Genomic DNA, 18,623 nt, shown 5'->3' on the forward strand with positions numbered 1-18,623 from the left:
GGGGCCCGCGTTCACCACAAAACCCGTCAGGGGGAAAGGGGGAACATACTACTCACCATACCGGAACCAGGCGGGCACCAACTCCTGACAGTACCCCTCTCCACCGGGGCGGGAGGGCTGTCGACCGATACGGACGCCGTGACTCATGGTCTTTGGCGTTTCAGCGAGACGTTTAACTCGCGTGGACAGTCCTTTAATGGGACTTTGTCGCGGCCGACCCAGCGCGGAGCTATGGCCTGCACGCGCTCGTAGGCTGAACTGGGGTGACCACCGGATCTCAACATCCAGCCCGTCGCCCAGTTCAGCTTTCTTGCTTGAAGATCTCACAGGAACACTGGAGAAAAAAAGCTGTCTAAAAAATCCTTTAAGAAAAAATTCTTGCCAGGACCTAAGATCCCAGCAAGGTGTCTAGGTCCTTACTCCTAACTAGACAGAAAATAACTGATTTGCTGAGGCAGAGAGAGAGAGGATATACCCTCTGGGACTGCCCCTGGGGTGTGGCCAGAGCTTTTTTAATTTCCTGTCTAGTCCTGCTCCTGTGGAGGCAACATAACCCGAAGGTGGTGTATCACCGAGGACTACGTCTGTCAATGAGCGCTAGAGAAATATATATATATACACACACATACATACACAATTTTCTGACTAAAGTTGCATTTTAAAAGCGGTGTTCCAGCCAACCCTCTCCCCCTCCAAAAACTAAAAGTCAGCAGCTACACACACTGTACACATAACTGTAACTGCTGATTTTTAACATTAGGACACTTACCTGTCCTGGAGTCGAGCGATGTCGGCACTGCAGCCGATGTTTCCATCGGCTGTCAGGTGCTGCCGCCACCATTGCTGGTGAGGGAACCCGGCAATGAAGTCTTGTGGCTTCACGGGCGGGTCCCTAATGCGCATGCGCATTCGGATTGGCTCGGTGGCAGAGGAAGGAGCCAAACTTCCAAGGGACAGTGCCCCGACACAGTCTCCTGGAAGTAGGTAAGGGTACCTATCAAAAACAGGTACCCGCCCCCCCCTTAAATGTGCCAAATGTGGCACCGGAGGGGGGGGGGGAAGCAAATCAGTGGAAGTTCCATTTTTGGGTGGAACTCCGCTTTAAGTACACTTTGTTATCTACAGTAACAATTCTTGATCTGCAGAACACTGGCTTGGAATTCTATAAGATTTTGGGCCCTTGGCTGGATACCAGTGATTCCATGCGCTCACTGACCAATAATCCAGTTTATTAACATTGTGCTGTGTGTCTCTTATCCATTAATATTATATCTGTGTTATGGGTACCTGGCTGGCTTGGAATGGAGTCTCACCTTTGGTGCTTTCCTCTCCTCTATTCCCACTCTGTCAAAGCATTCAATGAGGTAGTTAAGCATCTCTGTCTCCTTGCAAGCTTCAATTGTGAAATGATCGCCGCATGACTCCGTACTGCTCGTTCCACTGCAAAACAGAACAAATACATCTCTCAAGTTATCCCCAAATTCCCAGAATCCACCATTCCATCATGGGCACCAAGAGCTCACACTGAGCGGTCAGAAAATATGAGTGATTCTCACACCTTCACACTGTTAGTCACCAAAACACAGGCAGAAAATCAAATTGTTATATTCAATATACGTGTTATAGTCACTATAAGCAGCACAACCCTAAAAAGCAACCGACTGAAAGCTTTGTAACTTCTAACGTCATCACATTTCAGAAGGCAGAGCTCCAGATCAATATAGAAAGCTAAAAAATAATGTGCAGTCCATTATTATCAAATCAGAGGTGACACATATGGAGGTGGATATTGTTTTTTTAGTGTCTATTGTAAGTTACATTTGCTTTGGCAGCTATACTGAAATATTGTATATTATACATTTGATTATGAACTATCATATGTATTTTTTTCCCCCCCCGGCAACCATACTCGACTGCACTCCTTGAACCCCTGAGGAAGCCTTCAGAGTAAAACGTGTTGGTACAGGGGCATCCTTCCCCTCTTTTTTCTGAAATACGTGATATATTTATTACCATTATGGCGTACATATGTATGTATATGGGGGAGGGGCCTCTTATCTGGGGTTTGCAATACTGAATATGGCTTGTGGAATTTTGTCATGTTTTTAGGGGATTTATAACTCAGAATTTTTTAAAGAGTTTGCAATAAAGATGTATTTTTTAAGACTGAAGGTGAATTATTCTGATAGAAGGACTTACACCTTTAAAATCCCCATCTCTCTCTCTCTTTGAAATATTTTCCCTAATTTATAAAGCTTGTCTGAGCTGTCAGAGAAATAGAGTGTTGAGAGCTGAATTTACACTCTGCAGAGCTCAGTGAGAACAACAACAAGTGCAGGCTGTCAGTCAGCTGGAGATCCCTCCCCTGTCACCATTTTTCGCTTGGTGTCAGGAAAACTTGGCAGAAGGGACTCGTGCTGATAGCAGAGGAATGAAGTAGCAGACAGAAATTACACTTAGTGCTCTAAATTGAAGTACACACTATAGTGGGATATTGCTTTGTTCATATTTCAGGTCTGAGGTTTACAACCACTTTAAGCAGTAAATATAATATGGAATCATAAATGGCAATTTTCAATGTGTTCTAAGCATTTATTTTTCTACCCCTCTATGTCTACAGTTGTCAAACTTCTGTCCTTTCACACATTGGTGGATTACTGCATGCTAAAACTTGAAAGCTTATGAAGCTTTGGATGGAGTTCGGATTAGGGTTGCCATCTTATCCCATTAAACCAGAAAACGTACCATTCACACAGGTTCTGAGGCCAATTTAATGTAGGTAAGGCAACATGCGAGTTTAATTACTATCTTAATCAGCCACAGAACCGGTGTTGGGTTCAACCACTTGCCGACCACCCCACGCAGATTTACTGCGGCAGGGCGGCTCAGCTGCACATAATCACGTAGATCTATATGATAATGTGCATGTGGTCTCGCTGAAGCCATGCTCCTGCTGTGTTTAGACAGCGGGAGCTAGACCGGGAGAGGAGTGGCAGCGATCGCCGCCGGCCTCCCGCGATCTTCACAGAAACTGACAGAAGACCCGCCTGCTTATGTAAACAAAGCAGGCGGGTCTTCTGTCACACAGGCAGAGAAAGATCAGGAGTTTCAGCTAAGCCACAACCCTGATCTCTGTGCCACACAGCCCCCCACAGACAGGCATACATTTAACCCTTTGATCACCCCCCAGTGTTAACCCTTTCCCTGCCAGTATAATTTATATAGTAACAGTGCATATTATTTAGCACTGGATTACTGTAGTAATGTCACTGGTCCCCAAAAAAGTGTCAAAAATGTCAGTTAGGGGTCCGATCTGCCGCAATGTTGCAGTCCCACTAAAAATCGCAGATCGCCACCATTACTAATAAAAATAAATAAAAATAAATAAAAAGTCAAAAAGTCTATCCCGTAGTTTGTAAACGCTATAACTTTTGCGCAAACCGATTAAAATAAGCTTTTTGGGATTTTATTTTTTTTTACCAAAAATATGTAGCAGAATACAAATTGGCCTAAACTGATTAAAAAAAATTTAGATTTTTAAAAAAAAAATTTATTGGGATTGTTTTATAGCAGAAAGTAAAAAATATTGTGTTTTTTTCAAAATTGTCGCTTTTTTTTGGTTTATAGGGCAAAATCTAAAAGAGGTCAAATACCACCAAAAGAAGGCTCCATTTGTGGGGAAAAAAGGACATCAATTTTATTTAGGTACATCATCGCACGACCGCGCAATTTTTCGTTATAGTAACGCAGTGCCGAATTGCAAAAAATGGCCTGGTCATTAAGGGGGAAAATCCTTCCGGGGATGAAGTGGCAACCCTAGCTCGGATTGTGCCTGCATATCCCACCATTCCCCAATAGGGGCAGAGTATTTTCTAAAGCATCTGAGCTATTTGCGTCTGTGATGGCCAACACAACACTGGCCCAATGTCATCTTTAGGAATCATTCCTCCTTGTGTTGACCTTTTTACAAAGGCCAAACGTGGAAACAAAACATTGCTGGGCAGTTCTGCATTTGTCTATCCTACCAGCATTTCACATTAGCACCTATATAAATCTTTGCACAAGCTAAACAGAAAAGCAGCAAACAATATGTCGGTTATGCAGCGCTCTCTGCAGACTGCGGAGCTGAAGCAGTTCAGAAAATGTCACCTATTAATGAATATGGGATTACGTGATTTATAATGGAATATAGTGCCTTATAGTGTCTTCTAATAGGAGGAATTTTGTAAGCAACCAGTTTTTACCCACAATGGTAGAGCATTCAAGTCACATGGAAACCACTACATGATAACAAAATATTCAGAAGAAAGTTTACCACTTTCCAGTAACTCCCAGCATCGGGTTGATTACATCTATGGTGAACCTGGGATCTTATGGGCAGTCTTTGCTAAGACAAACTGGCTGCTAGGGGAAGATGCTGCCATAGATACTCATTTAGTTTAGGCACCCAGGGCTGAAACCTCCCCATGTCAATTATTTCGGATAAGGGCTCAGGCTGCAGATAACTGCCTCTGAAAGTCAATAAGGCGAGGGCTTATAAAGGATATCCAAACCCAAGAACTAACTTTTAATACACTGCAGGCTACTGGTCCTGAGATGTGGTGGCTACACTATCTTTTTTTTTTGCATTTTCAGCCAAGTACAGAAAATACCTGATGATCTTACCAAATACAGTGTCCTTGTCACTTCCGAGCGTAGCCACCAGTGGAGGCTGGTGCTACATGGGCCAGGGGGGCGGCAGACAGACCATACCAACCTATAACCCCCCCCCCTCCCGGACCACACCAGCCCGCACACCTGTCGCCAAGCTCACTCATCCCTCTCCCGGGACATGTGGACGGGCAGCAACAGCGGCTTCCCCTCAGTGAAGTCTTCTGCGTCTCCTCCCTCCTCCTCCTCGGCCAATGGCATGGCTTCTCCTTTCGGCCAATCGGGAAACGGGTCTCAGGACACGCTTCCTGATTTGCCAGGAGGATCCGTGTGACAATAGTGAATATTCATTCGCAATTGTCACACAACTGGGTGGACTCAGGGCGCAGTGCTCTGCGCCCCGAGCCCACCCGTTTTTGAAAGCCTATTAGAGCCTCTGCACCAGCCGCCACTCCGTTATTCACAGGTTCCCCAGGTGAAAGTAAAGGGAAATCTGTCTGAGAAAAAGAAAATGAATGCAGCCACCACAACTACAAAATATACTCTTGTTTTTGGGTTTAGATGTGCTTTATTCCCAACAACCATCATGCTCTGAACAAATGAGAGTTCTGCCCTTTGCCCAAAAAAGCCATTTAAGCCTATAGATTACTTCCGATTGTGAAAGAGAATGTCGCAATGCCCTGCCAATACACAGCAACTGGTATCTGTGATTGTTAGTGAGTGCGCAGACACTCGAGCATGCCATACTGATCTGTACCTGGACCCAAACTGCACATTAGAAAAATCCTCTTCGTTGCTGTCATCATCACTGCTGTCCTCGGCCTCCTCAGCACGGGAGAGGAAGAGGAGGGACAGCGGACTGTCGTATGCACTGGCATGATGTAAACACACAGGTAATGAGTGGGTGAGAGAACACGGCATCTCGACACACACGAAGCTTAACCACATCGCATGCTGTTCAATGCAGAGAAAGGCTTTCCTCCATATATAACAAAGGTAAACTGAGGAGCCATTACAACTGGTAAGAACTCAAGGATACCAAATTACTAAAACAAACTGCTCAAAATAGTAACTGGATATTTTTTCAGAATTTTTCTAGACCTAATAGCTACTCGGCTTCTGGAATTTGTCTATCTGCCAGATGATTAACAAGGAAAGGCTGGTTATTAAGAATGGAGGAAGTTATGTTCCTGGTCTGGTCTCCTGGAAATAGGCTGCATTCTAAGTGATGTCACCAGTCTCCAAGGAATGGACTGGTTGCATTCTTAAAAAGGTCACTGGCCACTAATGAATGAAAAGGATGCATTTTCAGTGAGGTCACCGGTCTCCAAGGAATGCATATGCGTATAAGGTATGTGAAAGAACTCAGAGCTCCAATTACCAACAGAAAGACTTACATCAGCACCTCTGAACGTTTAAGGAATTTAAAGTGGAAATAAAGACTAAGGCAAGCCATAGAGGATACGATATTCTTTCCTGCAACCACAGGGGAAAATTACTAGGTTGATAGGGGAATCCCTTCTGCAGCGCTATGGTGTTCTTCTGGCAGGGAGCCTTCTCTGCTGCCAGAACACATTACTGCTTGTGGCTATAACTGCCAGCAGTAACCGCATGCAAAAAATCTGACAGTCCGATTGTACGGAAGCAAATCGATGGATCAACTTCAGTACAACCAGCCTGCCCATAGATGGATCGAATCTCGACTGGTCCCAGCTGAACCAGTTGAGATTCGATCCATCTATGGGTGGCTTAAAGGACAGATTTACCTGTAATTAACCAAAAAATAATAAATGCACATTTTTTTGCAGGTTAAGAAAAAAAAAAATGTGCATTTGTTATTTTTTGTTTCTGGGGCCTCTATAATAGGGTTTCTCAACCAGGGTTCCGTGGAACTCTAGGTTGCTAGGGGTTCCTTTAGCAATGGGCAATTTCTGCCTCTCAGATAAGTTCCCAATGACATCATTGTTCCTTTTAGCGATCTGTAAGGGGTGTAATTCTTCCCAATGATGACAAGAGTAAGCAGCATTCTTCCCACTGACTGTCACACTAATGTGTCATGAGTTGGAGATTTTTAATTTTTAGCAGGGGTTCCCCGAGACCAGAAATGTATTTCAAGGGTTCCTCTGTGTTGAAAAGGTTGAGAAAGGCTGCTCTAAAACATGCAGATCGCTGGTTCCATGCAGGTCTCCTGCAGATCTGTCAGTGTGCCTGTACACCGGGCCGGTGCAATGATCTTTGCTGCCCAAGGCAAAATAAAAATTGCCGCCCCCTGGAAAACATTAGTTTTCCTGGCACTGCAGGACCCTGTAGTACCCCCCTCCTCCCATCCCCATCCCAAGTTGCTGAAGGGGTTAAAACCCATTCAGTGACTTACCCGCCTACTCTCCTCCCCCGCCGTCAGCCGGCGAGGTAGACCTAATGCGCGTGCGCGGCAATGGCCGCACATGCGCAATAGACCTCCCCATAGGAAAGCATTGAATAATGCTTTCCTATGGGGATTTCGGCAACGCTGGAGGTCCTCATCCTGATTCCGGGTGCAGGATGCCGGAACCCCTGCTAAGTGGCGCCCTAGGTCACCTTACAGGTAGCACCAGCCCTGCCTGTACATCATACCAGCAAGCAGATATAATCTGGCAGGAAGACTTAATGAATTACAACAGTGCTTTACAGAGCCCTGGTAGTTCATTGAAAACTACAAGCCGACTGTACAGTGGAATGAGTGATGTGGCCGGGTAGGCAGAGTCCCGCTCAGCCGTGCTTTTTTTTTTTTTAAATAGATACAGCTAGCGGGGGAAGAAGATCCCTGCTAGCTGTCAGATCAGAGGGGGCTGGTGTTAACACGTTACAAAAGGTGAACTTATCCTTGTAGGCCCCTTTCACACGGGCGATCCGATCCGCCTGTCAATTTTTCAGGCGAACCTGATCGGATGCTCCATGCATCCCTATGGGACAGCGGATGCCAGCGGAGGCATCTCCGCTGCTATCCCAATCAATTCCTGTCCGTGAAATCCGGACGGATGGAAACCCGATTTTCCATCAGTCTGGAGGATCGGATGAGAACTGACAGGTGGTCCGTTCTCATTCGATCTCCCCATAGAGGAGAGCGGGGCTCTGACAGCTCAGTCTCTGCACACAGAGCGGAGACGGAGCTGTCATCCGCCTGCTCAGCAGGGATCAGCGGATCGATCCCCCGCTGAGCAGAACGGACTCCGTCGCCGCGTGAAAGGGGCTAACACTAACTAATCTTAAAAATGTTCCCTGCTTCCGTTGTGACTCAGACAATAGAAATTTTTATGTTGTCCAATACTGATATGCGTTTTTCTGTTTATATTCTACTTGTGCATTTAATATTGATATGTGATGTCACCCATAGACTCTCATAGCACAGTCTGTTGTCAGTGCTCCCTCCTCTCCCCGCAGCTGCTACTACAAGAGACCGGGGATCTGGAGCTGCAGAATCATGTAGCCCCACAATGAACAAAAAGTATTAATATAGAATTTCTTCTTTTTTTTTTTTTTTTTTGGTAAGGTGACAAGGTAAGCAGGACAGGGGGTGGCATAGGAACCTTTTTAAAAATGGTTTGTGCTAGACTTTGTACTCTAAGGGAGAGAGCTAGTAAGGATAAGGCACAATTACAGCGCAGATCAACTAAAATAAGCCAATGCAAAGATCGGTAACATGTAATTGACAGTAACCATAGTTCCCTTGTTAAGAAAATCTAAAATAATAAAAAGAACTGAGATTGTTTATTGCAGGGTACCATCATTTTTTCATCAAAGCATATCAAAAGCCACATTTTTTTACTTGATAGATTAGGGAAGGGTTAAAACCCATCAGGTTTTCTTTTCGGTTATCTGTGTCCCACTGGGGAGAACAACGTTTGCTTCCTGTCCTATAGACACAACAAATAGTAAGCAGGGAAAAAGGGACATCCCCTCTTAATTGTCACAGGTATAAGCACCCCCATTGGCAGATATCCTCCCTATCCCCAATCAGGTGTCAACTCAAAATGTTGGACTTTCATTCCTAGTGACAATAGTCACCAGGATACACAAAAAGTGTAAATCCTTCCATTGTGGAAACAAACAATAGAAGACCTAGCAGAGGTTCTAAACCGTCCCCACTATCTAAACCCAAGTAAAAAAGCTTTGGCTTTAGATGCGGTTTAAGTAAGCTCAATAAAAGTACTTATTCATTATCTATTCATGCAGAGGTTAACCAGTTATAGCTGCTAATGACCACCAGGGGGCAGGCTTAGGGTTAGGAGATAGCACACTTACTCCTCAAAGAAGTCAGTAATGTAAAGGGATACAAAGAGGCCATGCATGAGCAAACGGCACAGAGGGAATACCTAAGTGGCATCCGACTTTGTCTTGGGGACATTCTAGGAGATAATAGAGGCCTCTGTCTGGGTGAACTGCCAGGTATTGCCAGAGGGCTGCTGGGAAGGGCACGTGGGCTTGGTGACAGATGCAGGATAGGAAGATTGACTGTCCGAGGATTGGAAGGAATAGGCAATGGTCCTGAGGGTGATACTGTGTAGGGACGATAGCGAGTAGAAGAGGCGTGAATTATGGATGGGCCGCTTTGTGTGATGTGTGGGCTAGTGGGCACGGCTCGCCCATCACTGCTTGATGGGGTGGTAGAAACAGGAATGGTGGAAGGAGCAGCCATGCGGGCACCAGCGGCCAGACTGGTGGCAAGAACCGGACTAGTACCATAAAGACTGGATTAAGGAAAGAAAAGGTCAAGGAATAAGAAAATAAAATTGGTGAGAATCACATAAAACCAAAATCTTTTACAAAGACAATCAATATTCACAACGCTATCTACCAATCTGATATACACACACTTTCCTTTTGCAAAGTTTTCATGCAAGTCCTGTGATGCCCCACGGCCACATTCTCCAGTCCTTGGTGATGCACAGGGCCATAGGGCAGACGTGATGTCCGTGTGGCTCGTGCACCATTACACCTGAAATGCAGGGTGCCATGCTGATCTCTCAAGGCGCAGACCCATTATATCCTGCCCTCATAGCATGCCCACAGTTTTCTGAATTGAACAATGCTGACTTTCATTTAACCCAGAAGACTAAAAACATCTTGTGGTGGAAAAGAGGTACTGCAGAGGACAGCTCTGGATTGAATATAAGTATTGCAGCCTGAGCTGCTTAAAGTAGAACTATACGCAAATTTTTTTTTTTCTATTTTGGATAGAGTAAGGGAGGGTTACAACCCTGTGGGTTTATTTTTTGCCATCTGTGCCCCATTAGGGAGATTTACCTTCACTTCCTGTCCCATAGCCACAATAGGAAGTGAGCGGAAATCCCAAAAAACTAAGGGAATCCCTTTTTGGGACCCACTGGTCATCAGAACTAGTGTCCCCACTGGAACATTTCTCCTCTATTACTCTCCGGGGACAACCAAATATCTGGGATTTTCTTCTACTTTCACTTAATTTTGCTAATAGTAAATAGGACAAAGAGAGAGTGAATCTCCTTCATGGGGACACAAACAATACAAAATGACAGGTATTCTAATACCCCTCCACTCTATCCAAAACAAAAGAAAATACCTTTAGTTATACCTTAAGACTCGGTTCACAGTATGGACAGCATTGTGAATCATACAGGAACTGCACCACATTCCTGTTCTATTCACATGATTCAGTGCAGTGCAATTTGAGCCCATTCGTTTTAAATGGGCTCAAATCGCAGCAACTTTGGAGCTGCAGGGAAACCGGATCATATGGTCAGTTTGTACCATGCGATCCGGTGCCGGCAAGTACATTGCGTTTGCAACCTGAGTTTGGAGTGTCCGTAAGATTGCACTGACACCTGCTGCAGATCGCAAGGGCAGTACAGTTTGAATGCAGTGTGTGAAATGCGCACATATAGTGTTACCCAGACCGTGAACATAGCCAAATGTCTGTTTCACACAGGCTTCAGCAGAGCAGTGCAAGAGCAGTGGTAACAGCAAGCTTTGTTGAAGCTTTTGGCGCACCATTCTTCTCTAGGTTGTATATGTTGAATACAGATTCTAATGGGAGTACTGTTTGCCACTTTAAGTAGTGCTGAAGCCTGCTAGCAGCTTTTTTAAAGCTTGTTAAAACCTCCCGAAACCTGCAAGCAGCTTGGTTAAAGCGAGTCATTGAGACCTGTGTTTAACATTTTCAAACAAGAGCTGAAAGGCACTTTAAAGACTTCAAAGCTTGCTGAAAGCTCTGCAAAAGCTTGCTGTTCACACTGCATTTATACAGGCTGAAGCACGTGTGAAATAGGCCTTAGGGACAGTTCACACAAACAAAGTGCGGGAAACCCGCATTATCTGCGCGCAGTGTCAACAATGTTCAAAATGTACTACACTTGCAATCTGCAGCGGGTGTTCATGTTAACGACACCCCAAACGCAGTGTGTTTGCATGCACCAGATCGCATGGTACAGTAGTTGCTGTATGTTTTAAAAGTAATGGATGCACTACTTTTGGTGTGGTCCGGTGCAATTTTAGCCCATTAAAATGAACGGGCTAAAATCGTACTGCACCTGAATTGTATTGCACAGGAATGCACAATGCATACCTGTGGAATTCCTGGTGTGAACTGGCCTAGACAAAAAAAATTTGGCCTTAAAGACTGCAATGTAATAGAACACGTGTGACAGGGCTCTGGATGGTAGCGTTCACACTTCTCACACTCCCAGGCTGCATACTCGTACCAGGGTAGAGACAATTCGGCTTTTTAGTATTCCTAGAACAAACATTTGTAACACTGAAGGGATTATTGTTTTAAACTCTAAGTGCCACTCCAGAAAACAGCTAAATAGCTGAATGTGGACAGGTTTAGCTGGCAAAGAACTCTTGTAAGCCACTTTTGTGATATCCTGACATCTGTCATTCAGGATAATCCTTCTGCTACTTCTTGGTTCAGTATTGCTGCTTCCTGGGTTAGCTTTATTGTATTCTAGGTCAACTCACTGCTCACCGATGGAGGACATGATGCTGATATCATCCAGTGTAAAGGCTAAAGCCATAAAGGTGACATAGGAGGCTGAATTGCTGAACCAAAAGGAAAAAAAAAACAAACAAAACTAGGAACGAAAAATTGTCACCCATCTGGCTGTGCAGTGCAGATTGGCGCACAAATTTTCAGGCATGTAAAACAGTGAACCTATATGTTTTTCAACTGTGTATTTAGGCAGTTGCTGCGCTTCAGTTTACAAAATTTCCTGGGTCCTTTATCTTACCTTGGAGAGAGCAAAATCCTGGAACATGCAGCCATTTCCTGACCACTAAGAGTCGGTTCACACTATGGCGACACGACTTCGGGGCGACTTAAATAAGTCGCCGTGCAAAGCGACTTCGGGGCGACTTGCACTGACTTCACCTAATGGAAGTCAATGCAAGTTGCTCCGACTTCGGCCAAAAGTAGTGCAGGAACCTTTTTCTAAGACTTGAGTCGCTCCGATTAAAACGGTTCCCATTGCACAGAATGGAGCACGACTTGTCAGGCTACCAAGTCGCCTGACAAGTCGGAGTAGTGTGAACCGGCACTAACAAGGCGTTGATCACTCCTGCTCTATGACAATTCATAATTTTATTATGCTGGATAAGGACCCAGAGGGTGAAACTTTACTATTTTGCTTAGGGTCACACTAGAGAAGTGATGGCGAACCTTGGCACCCCAGATGTTTTGGAACTACATTTCCCATGATGCTCATGCACTCTGCAGTATAGTTGATCATCACTGGAAATTAAGTTCCAAAACATCTGGGGGTGCCAAGATTCACCATCACTGCACTAGTAACAGAGCCCTGCTTAGCCCGCAGGCACTCTGTCAGAACAGTAAAATTTAAAAGTCAGTATGGTAGGATTCTGCAGGACCTTAAAGTGAACCTTGCGGTAAAATGCAAGGTTTGCTTATACTGTTCAGACCCCTTCCCAAAGCATTTACTACTAAGTAGGTGTAAAATGTACCTGTAAGGAAAAAAAGAAGGTTTTTATGTACCTCACCCAGTCTTCTGTGCCTAGGCAAGGATGACGTCATGTACCTTCCGGCTAAATTCTGGAGAATACAAAAGCAGCCGAAATGTTGTGAGAAGACACTACTGCAACAGACTGGAGTGTATTCTCAGGAGATTTCAACAGCTCTGCATTCCCGAGGAATTTTACCAGAAGGACGGACGGCAATGTTACACCTGGAAATATGGAAGGTAAGGCAAATATAAATCCCATATGTCTTATAGTAGGTGATTGGTAAAGGGGTAGGGGGCTCAAGCAATAGGAGAGGACCTTGCATTTTACTGTAAGGTCCACTTTAAGTTACTGGGATTTTATTACATACATTATATATACACTGCTCAAAGAAATTAAAGGAACACTTTTTACTCAGAGTATAGCATCAAGTCAATTAAACTCCTGAGATATTGTTCTGATCAGTTAAGTAGCGGAGGGGGTTGGTAATCAGTTTCAGCTGCTTTGGTGTTAATGAAATTATCAAAAGGTGCACAAGATGGGCAACAACGAGACAACCCTCAAAACAGGAATGGTTTTACAGGTGGAGGCCACAGACATCCCCCCCCCCTACTCTTTGACTGTTTTTCACTAGTTTTGCATTTGGTTAGGGTCAGTGTCACTACTGGTAGCATGAGGCCATACCTGGACCCTATAGAGGTTGCACAGGCAGTCCAACTCCTCCAGGATGGCACATCAATACGTGCCATTGCCAGAAGGTTTGCTGTGTCTCACAGCAGTCTCAAGAGCATGGAGGAGATTCCAGGAGACAGGCAGTTACTCTAGGAAAGCTGGACAGGGCCAAAGAAGGTCTTTAAACACATCAGCAGGACCGGTATCTGCTCCTTTGTGCCAGAACAGGATGAGCACTGCCAGAGCCCTACAAAAAGGACCTCCAGCAGGCCACTGATGTGAATGTCTCTGACCAAACAAAAAGAAACAGACTTCATGAGGGTGGCCTAAGGGTGTTGATGTCCTCTAGTGGGCCCTGTGCTCACTGCCCGGCACTGTGGAGCTCAACTGGCATTTGCCATTGAAGACCAGATTTTGGCAGGACCGCCTCTAGCGCCCTGTGCTTTTCAAAGATGAGAGCGGGTTCACCCTGAGCACATGTGACAGACGTGGAAGGGTCTTGAGAAGCCATAGAGAACGTTATGCTGCCTGTAACATCGCTCAGCGGTTTGGTGGTGGGTCAGTGATGGTCTGGCGAGGCAAATCAATGGAGGGACGCACAGACCCCCACAGGCTAGACAATGGCACCTTGACTGCCACTGGGAATCGGGATTAATTCCTTGGACCCATTGTCAGACCCTACGCTGGTGCAGTGATCCCTGGGTTCCTCCTGGTGCACAACCATGCCGGCCTCATGTGGTGAGAGTATGCAGCCAGTTCCTGGAGAATGAAGGAATTGATACCATTGAATGGCCCCCACACTTGCCTGACCTAAATCCAATAGAACACCTCTGGGACATTAGGTTTCGTTCTATCCAACTCCACCAGGTTGCACCTCAGTCTGTTCAGGAGCTCAGTCCAGTCCCTGGTCCAGATCTGGGAGGAAATACCTCAGGACATTATCCGTCGTCTCATTAGGAGCATGCCCTGACATGGTCAGGCATGCATACAAGCACGTGGGGGGCCATACAAACTAACGAGTACAGTTTTGAGTTGCTGCAATGAAATTACAGCAAAATGTATATTTTTTTCACTATTATTTTTAAAGGTTTCCGAGTTCAGCCCTCTGTAGGGTGATAATTTTAATTTCCATCAAATTATGTGGCATCCTTTCGTTCCTAACACATTACGCAGTCCATACCAGTATAGATATCCAGCATTATATTTTCCCCTATTGAGATCTGATGTGTTTTCAAAGTTTTCCTTAATTTTTTTTGAGCAGTGTATGTTCATAAATTATATATATATCTCCATACACACACAGTATCTCACAATAGTGAGTACACCCTTCACAGTTTTGTAAATATTTTATTCTATCTTTTCATGTGACAACACTGAAGAAATGACACTTTGCTACAATGTAAAGTAGTGAGTGTACAGCTTGTATAACAGTGTAAATTTGCTGTCCCCTCAAAATAACTCAACACACAGCCATTAATGTCTAAACCGCTGGCAACAAAAGGGGCACCTGTTCTGATGACAGCAGTTGGGGGAACCTTTAGGGACAGGGAGGGAGGGGGAAATCTCCCAAACAGTACACAGAGAGCAAAAAAGTAAGCAAAAAGATTTGGCTATACATAAAATGTTAAAACATTATAAGGAGAAGGAAGTGCAAAGAGCAACGGTACTGTGAGCAGTAAAGTAGCCTATATCAACCAAGCTTCTGTTTACTATATCCAAATAAATAAGAAATGAAATCTAATTGGTTGCTACAGATTTCTGCTTCTCTGCCATTTAGAGTGGATTATACTTGCCTGGATACTGAGCCAGCACCAAATGATCCTGTATTACAGAACATAGGGCTTGTGCCAAGACTGGATCCAGAATTCAGAGTCAAAGTCCTTTCAGGCAGTCTTGTCGTTGCGATTGGCTGTGATGTAGCTGTCAGGCTAGCAAAAGGGTTATCGTCTTTCGATTGTGTGGACATCATTAAGACTTCCATTAAAATCTGTCCAATTAAGTCCTTAAAATTGGAGAAAACTAAAGCAAAAGAAGAGTAAAAAAAAAAAGTTTTACAATCTCAGCTGCTAACTATTTGGTTCTCAGGTGCTCCAGATGTAATAGGTTACTGGGAAATCTTAGAATGAATTACTAATGCAATACCCAGTGGTATTTGACCAACAATTTTTTTTTAACACGGTGTTGGTAGACTAAACTTGATCAAGAGAATAAAGCATCGACTGGCACTAAATACCTTCTTTAGGGCTCTGTCTGAACTGAGTGGATAGATTTCTCAGGAAGATGACATCCCGATCACGGTCCTTCCAAGATACCCGGAAGATTTTGCAGACCAGCTGCAGTGACTGTTCCTCCGACACCTCAGAGCCTGAAGACTGTTCCTAGAAAAAAGAAGAAAAAACTCCCTATTAGTAAATCCAAAAAACAAAATCTGTGCAGCACTGCATCAGAAACGGAAAAAGGGCCTAACAAATACCGAGCACCAAATCACAGTGCCAAAAAAAATAAAAAGCTAGAAATATTAGGCATTGTGCCAGACATGTCCAGATGATTTTACTCCCTTTATCTAGTGGTGGTGTCCCTAGCTCCAACACTGAAATTCTCTTCTCATGTCAATCCAATACGCTAGAGACATGTCAACTGCTACGTACTTGTAAGCAATAAGTGTCAGAAAAAGGCTAATGGGCCATACACACTAAGATTTTCTGAAGACTTTTTCCTTTAGACTTACCAAAACCATATAATATGAGGTCAAACCTAAACACTTTCCATTTGTATGCAATCAGGCAGGCCCTTGCACTACATAGAAAAGGTAAATCTGAAGGAAATCTAACCACAAAAGTTGGATAGTGTGTATCCAGCTTTAGTCTTTAAAGGACTAAGAAGTCCACTGGAAGTCCCGCCAACCGTAACTGACGCACTCGCTGTCTGGGACCCAGGACTGTCATGTGGGAATGCCGAATGAAATGGCACCCCGCCAAATTCAAAACCTGCGGATCCTAAGCACCCAGGCAGGACTCCAGACGCGGCCTTTACTCCCCTGAGCCGGGTACTCTGGATCACCTCTCCCCTTCTCAGAGAGGTGTTGGGATGGTCTCCTAAGAAGCCTGGAGGTAAGCCTACCTCCCTCCACCTGGAGAGAACGTGCCCCCCCCCCCCCCAACTGGTTCCTAGCAGCGCTTCCACCATGTCGGAGGAAAAACAACAACTGAAGGCATGGTGGAAGAGGAGGGACTTTAAAGCTTGCAGTGTTTCCTGTGAAGTTGGGTGGAGCTACGCTATCTCCAGATGCTGCCCTGAAAGGCAATTGGAGAAAAAGGAACTTCCACTTCAAGCACTCCTCACCCCCTTACATGTCACATTTGGCATGCCGTTTTTTAGGGGGGGGGAGGGGAGCGGGTACCTAATTTTGACAGGTACCCAACCCCCACTTCCGCTCGTGCTGCCTAGGCGACTCGAGCGGAAGTTCTCCTCCCCCTCCCATTTGAACGATTAATCATGCAGCTCTACCTACTAGGTATGTGATCTGCTGCAGAGTGGCCGCCCTGCCACAGTATATGTGCAGTTGTAAAGTGGTTTGAGAAGAAATCCAGGCTTTCACATAATTTACATGGCCCAAACAAACTATGTCCCTCCAACCTTACTTAAGACCGCTATATACCACGTTATGAGGGTTAATGGAATGAAGGAGATTGTGTATACTCCCCTATTGATGCTCTTGAGGAGACTTACCCTTGAAACATACCACGCTTGTCACCCCTGTAGGGGTACCATTATCTGGTGAGTGCGCAATTCATTAGGGGGGACACAGGATTCACCTGCACGCGTCACCTCCAAAAAGTTCCACTTTAACCTGTGAACTCTTGGGATCGGATGATTATCATCTTCTCCATATTATGAACTTTTTATTTATATTACACTGACTCACTTAGCTTGCCACCTTTCTTTGATGTGACACCTACCACCTTTTAGGAGTGTCATTGGACTTCACCTGTTTATGTCATTTTTTCATATGTTATTGTAATTTGCTACTCCATATTCACCTATTTGTGATTCTTTATTTAGGACTTTCTTTCCTTTCCCCCTCTCCTTTACTTGGGGCGCACCCCATTATATTCACAACACTTTCACCATTTATGACATTCTTGTGATTTATTGTATTTACTGCCTTGGCACATTTTCTTCTGTTAGCCACTTTTGGGGATACTTCCACCCCTCCTCCTTTAAGGTGCACTGTCACCTTAAAATTGCAATCGCACTTATCACAGTTGCACTTTTTTAGTTTATCAATTTGAGGGATATATGCATATTATAGTTATTCATTTGTGAATTTTTATTTTTTATTGTACCTCCTTTATTTTTATATTGCATTTAGCATTTTATTATCTCACTTAACTAGTTCTTGGAGAGACATATGTATATGATACTCACATCCACCTATTCGTATTTATTCTATTTATTTGTATAGTACCATTCTAGTTATTGATCGGCAGCGCCAAGTACCTTCCTTTTTAACTAAACTATGTCCCTCGCTAACCTGTAAGGCCACTGGATGTGTGGTATAAACTGTATGTAGCTGTGGCAACGCACAGTATACAGCACTGTGTTCTTCCCGTCTCACATCCGGAACATAGATCAGTCTACAGAAGCGGGACTCAGCCAGTCACAGCAAGCAATGCATTCTATCAATTATTACAAAGCTTTCTCTGATTGGCTGAGTCAGAAGTTGTGACATTAGTCAGCCTCTCTGGGACTGACCACCAAACCCAAAACCTGTCCGCAATAGACAACACCTAGGTTACCAGCACAGCATCCCCGTCAGGTTTTAATAGCCTTGTCAGCGAATAACACTGAAAAAAAAAAAAACCTGATGTCCAAGTTCAACCACTCACACAAACGCACAAATACACACACAAAATATGAAGAAAAACAGAATCGGTCTTTGAATCACCTTATCGGTCAGACTTCTTTTCTCCCTGCGGTCATTCTCGTCCACCTCCATGTTTTCAATGCCTGAGTCCACATCTACCTGGGACATGCTGGTGATAAAAAACACAAGATGTCAACACAAACAACAAATGACAAAGGCATTTCCACTTCCAAAGCAAGTGGTTGTGAGCTGCGTTTGGAGGAAGGAAAATGCTGACTATGACACTAAGAACACCATCCCTACAGTCAAGCACGGAGGTGGAAACATGAAGCTTTAGCAGGGGTGTCACACTGATGGCCCTCCAGCTGTTGCAGAACTACAACTCCCATCATGCCTCTGCTTGTAACTGTCATCCTTGCAATTCCTCATGGGACTAGTAGTTTTGCAACAGCTGGAGGGCCGCCAC

At 44.6% G+C, this 18,623-nt stretch overlaps 1 protein-coding gene across 1 annotated transcript in view; it reads right to left on the reverse strand.

The window, feature by feature from the left end:
• Positions 1 to 18,623, reverse strand: part of UBE4B (ubiquitination factor E4B) — a 148,224-nt gene that overhangs the window by 51,198 nt on the left and 78,403 nt on the right. The window contains exons 4-9 of the mRNA XM_082273634.1: positions 18,239 to 18,326; positions 15,524 to 15,668; positions 15,084 to 15,309; positions 9,003 to 9,377; positions 5,408 to 5,521; positions 1,314 to 1,440 (exon numbers count right to left, since the gene is read on the reverse strand). Of these exons, the coding sequence (XP_082129760.1) occupies positions 1,314 to 1,440; positions 5,408 to 5,521; positions 9,003 to 9,377; positions 15,084 to 15,309; positions 15,524 to 15,668; positions 18,239 to 18,326 (1,075 nt within the window). The remainder of the gene's footprint in view (positions 1 to 1,313; positions 1,441 to 5,407; positions 5,522 to 9,002; positions 9,378 to 15,083; positions 15,310 to 15,523; positions 15,669 to 18,238; positions 18,327 to 18,623) is intronic.

This window comes from Pelophylax lessonae (genome assembly GCF_965119305.1).
Source record: "Pelophylax lessonae genome assembly, chromosome: 12".
Lineage (NCBI taxonomy): Eukaryota > Metazoa > Chordata > Amphibia > Anura > Ranidae > Pelophylax > Pelophylax lessonae.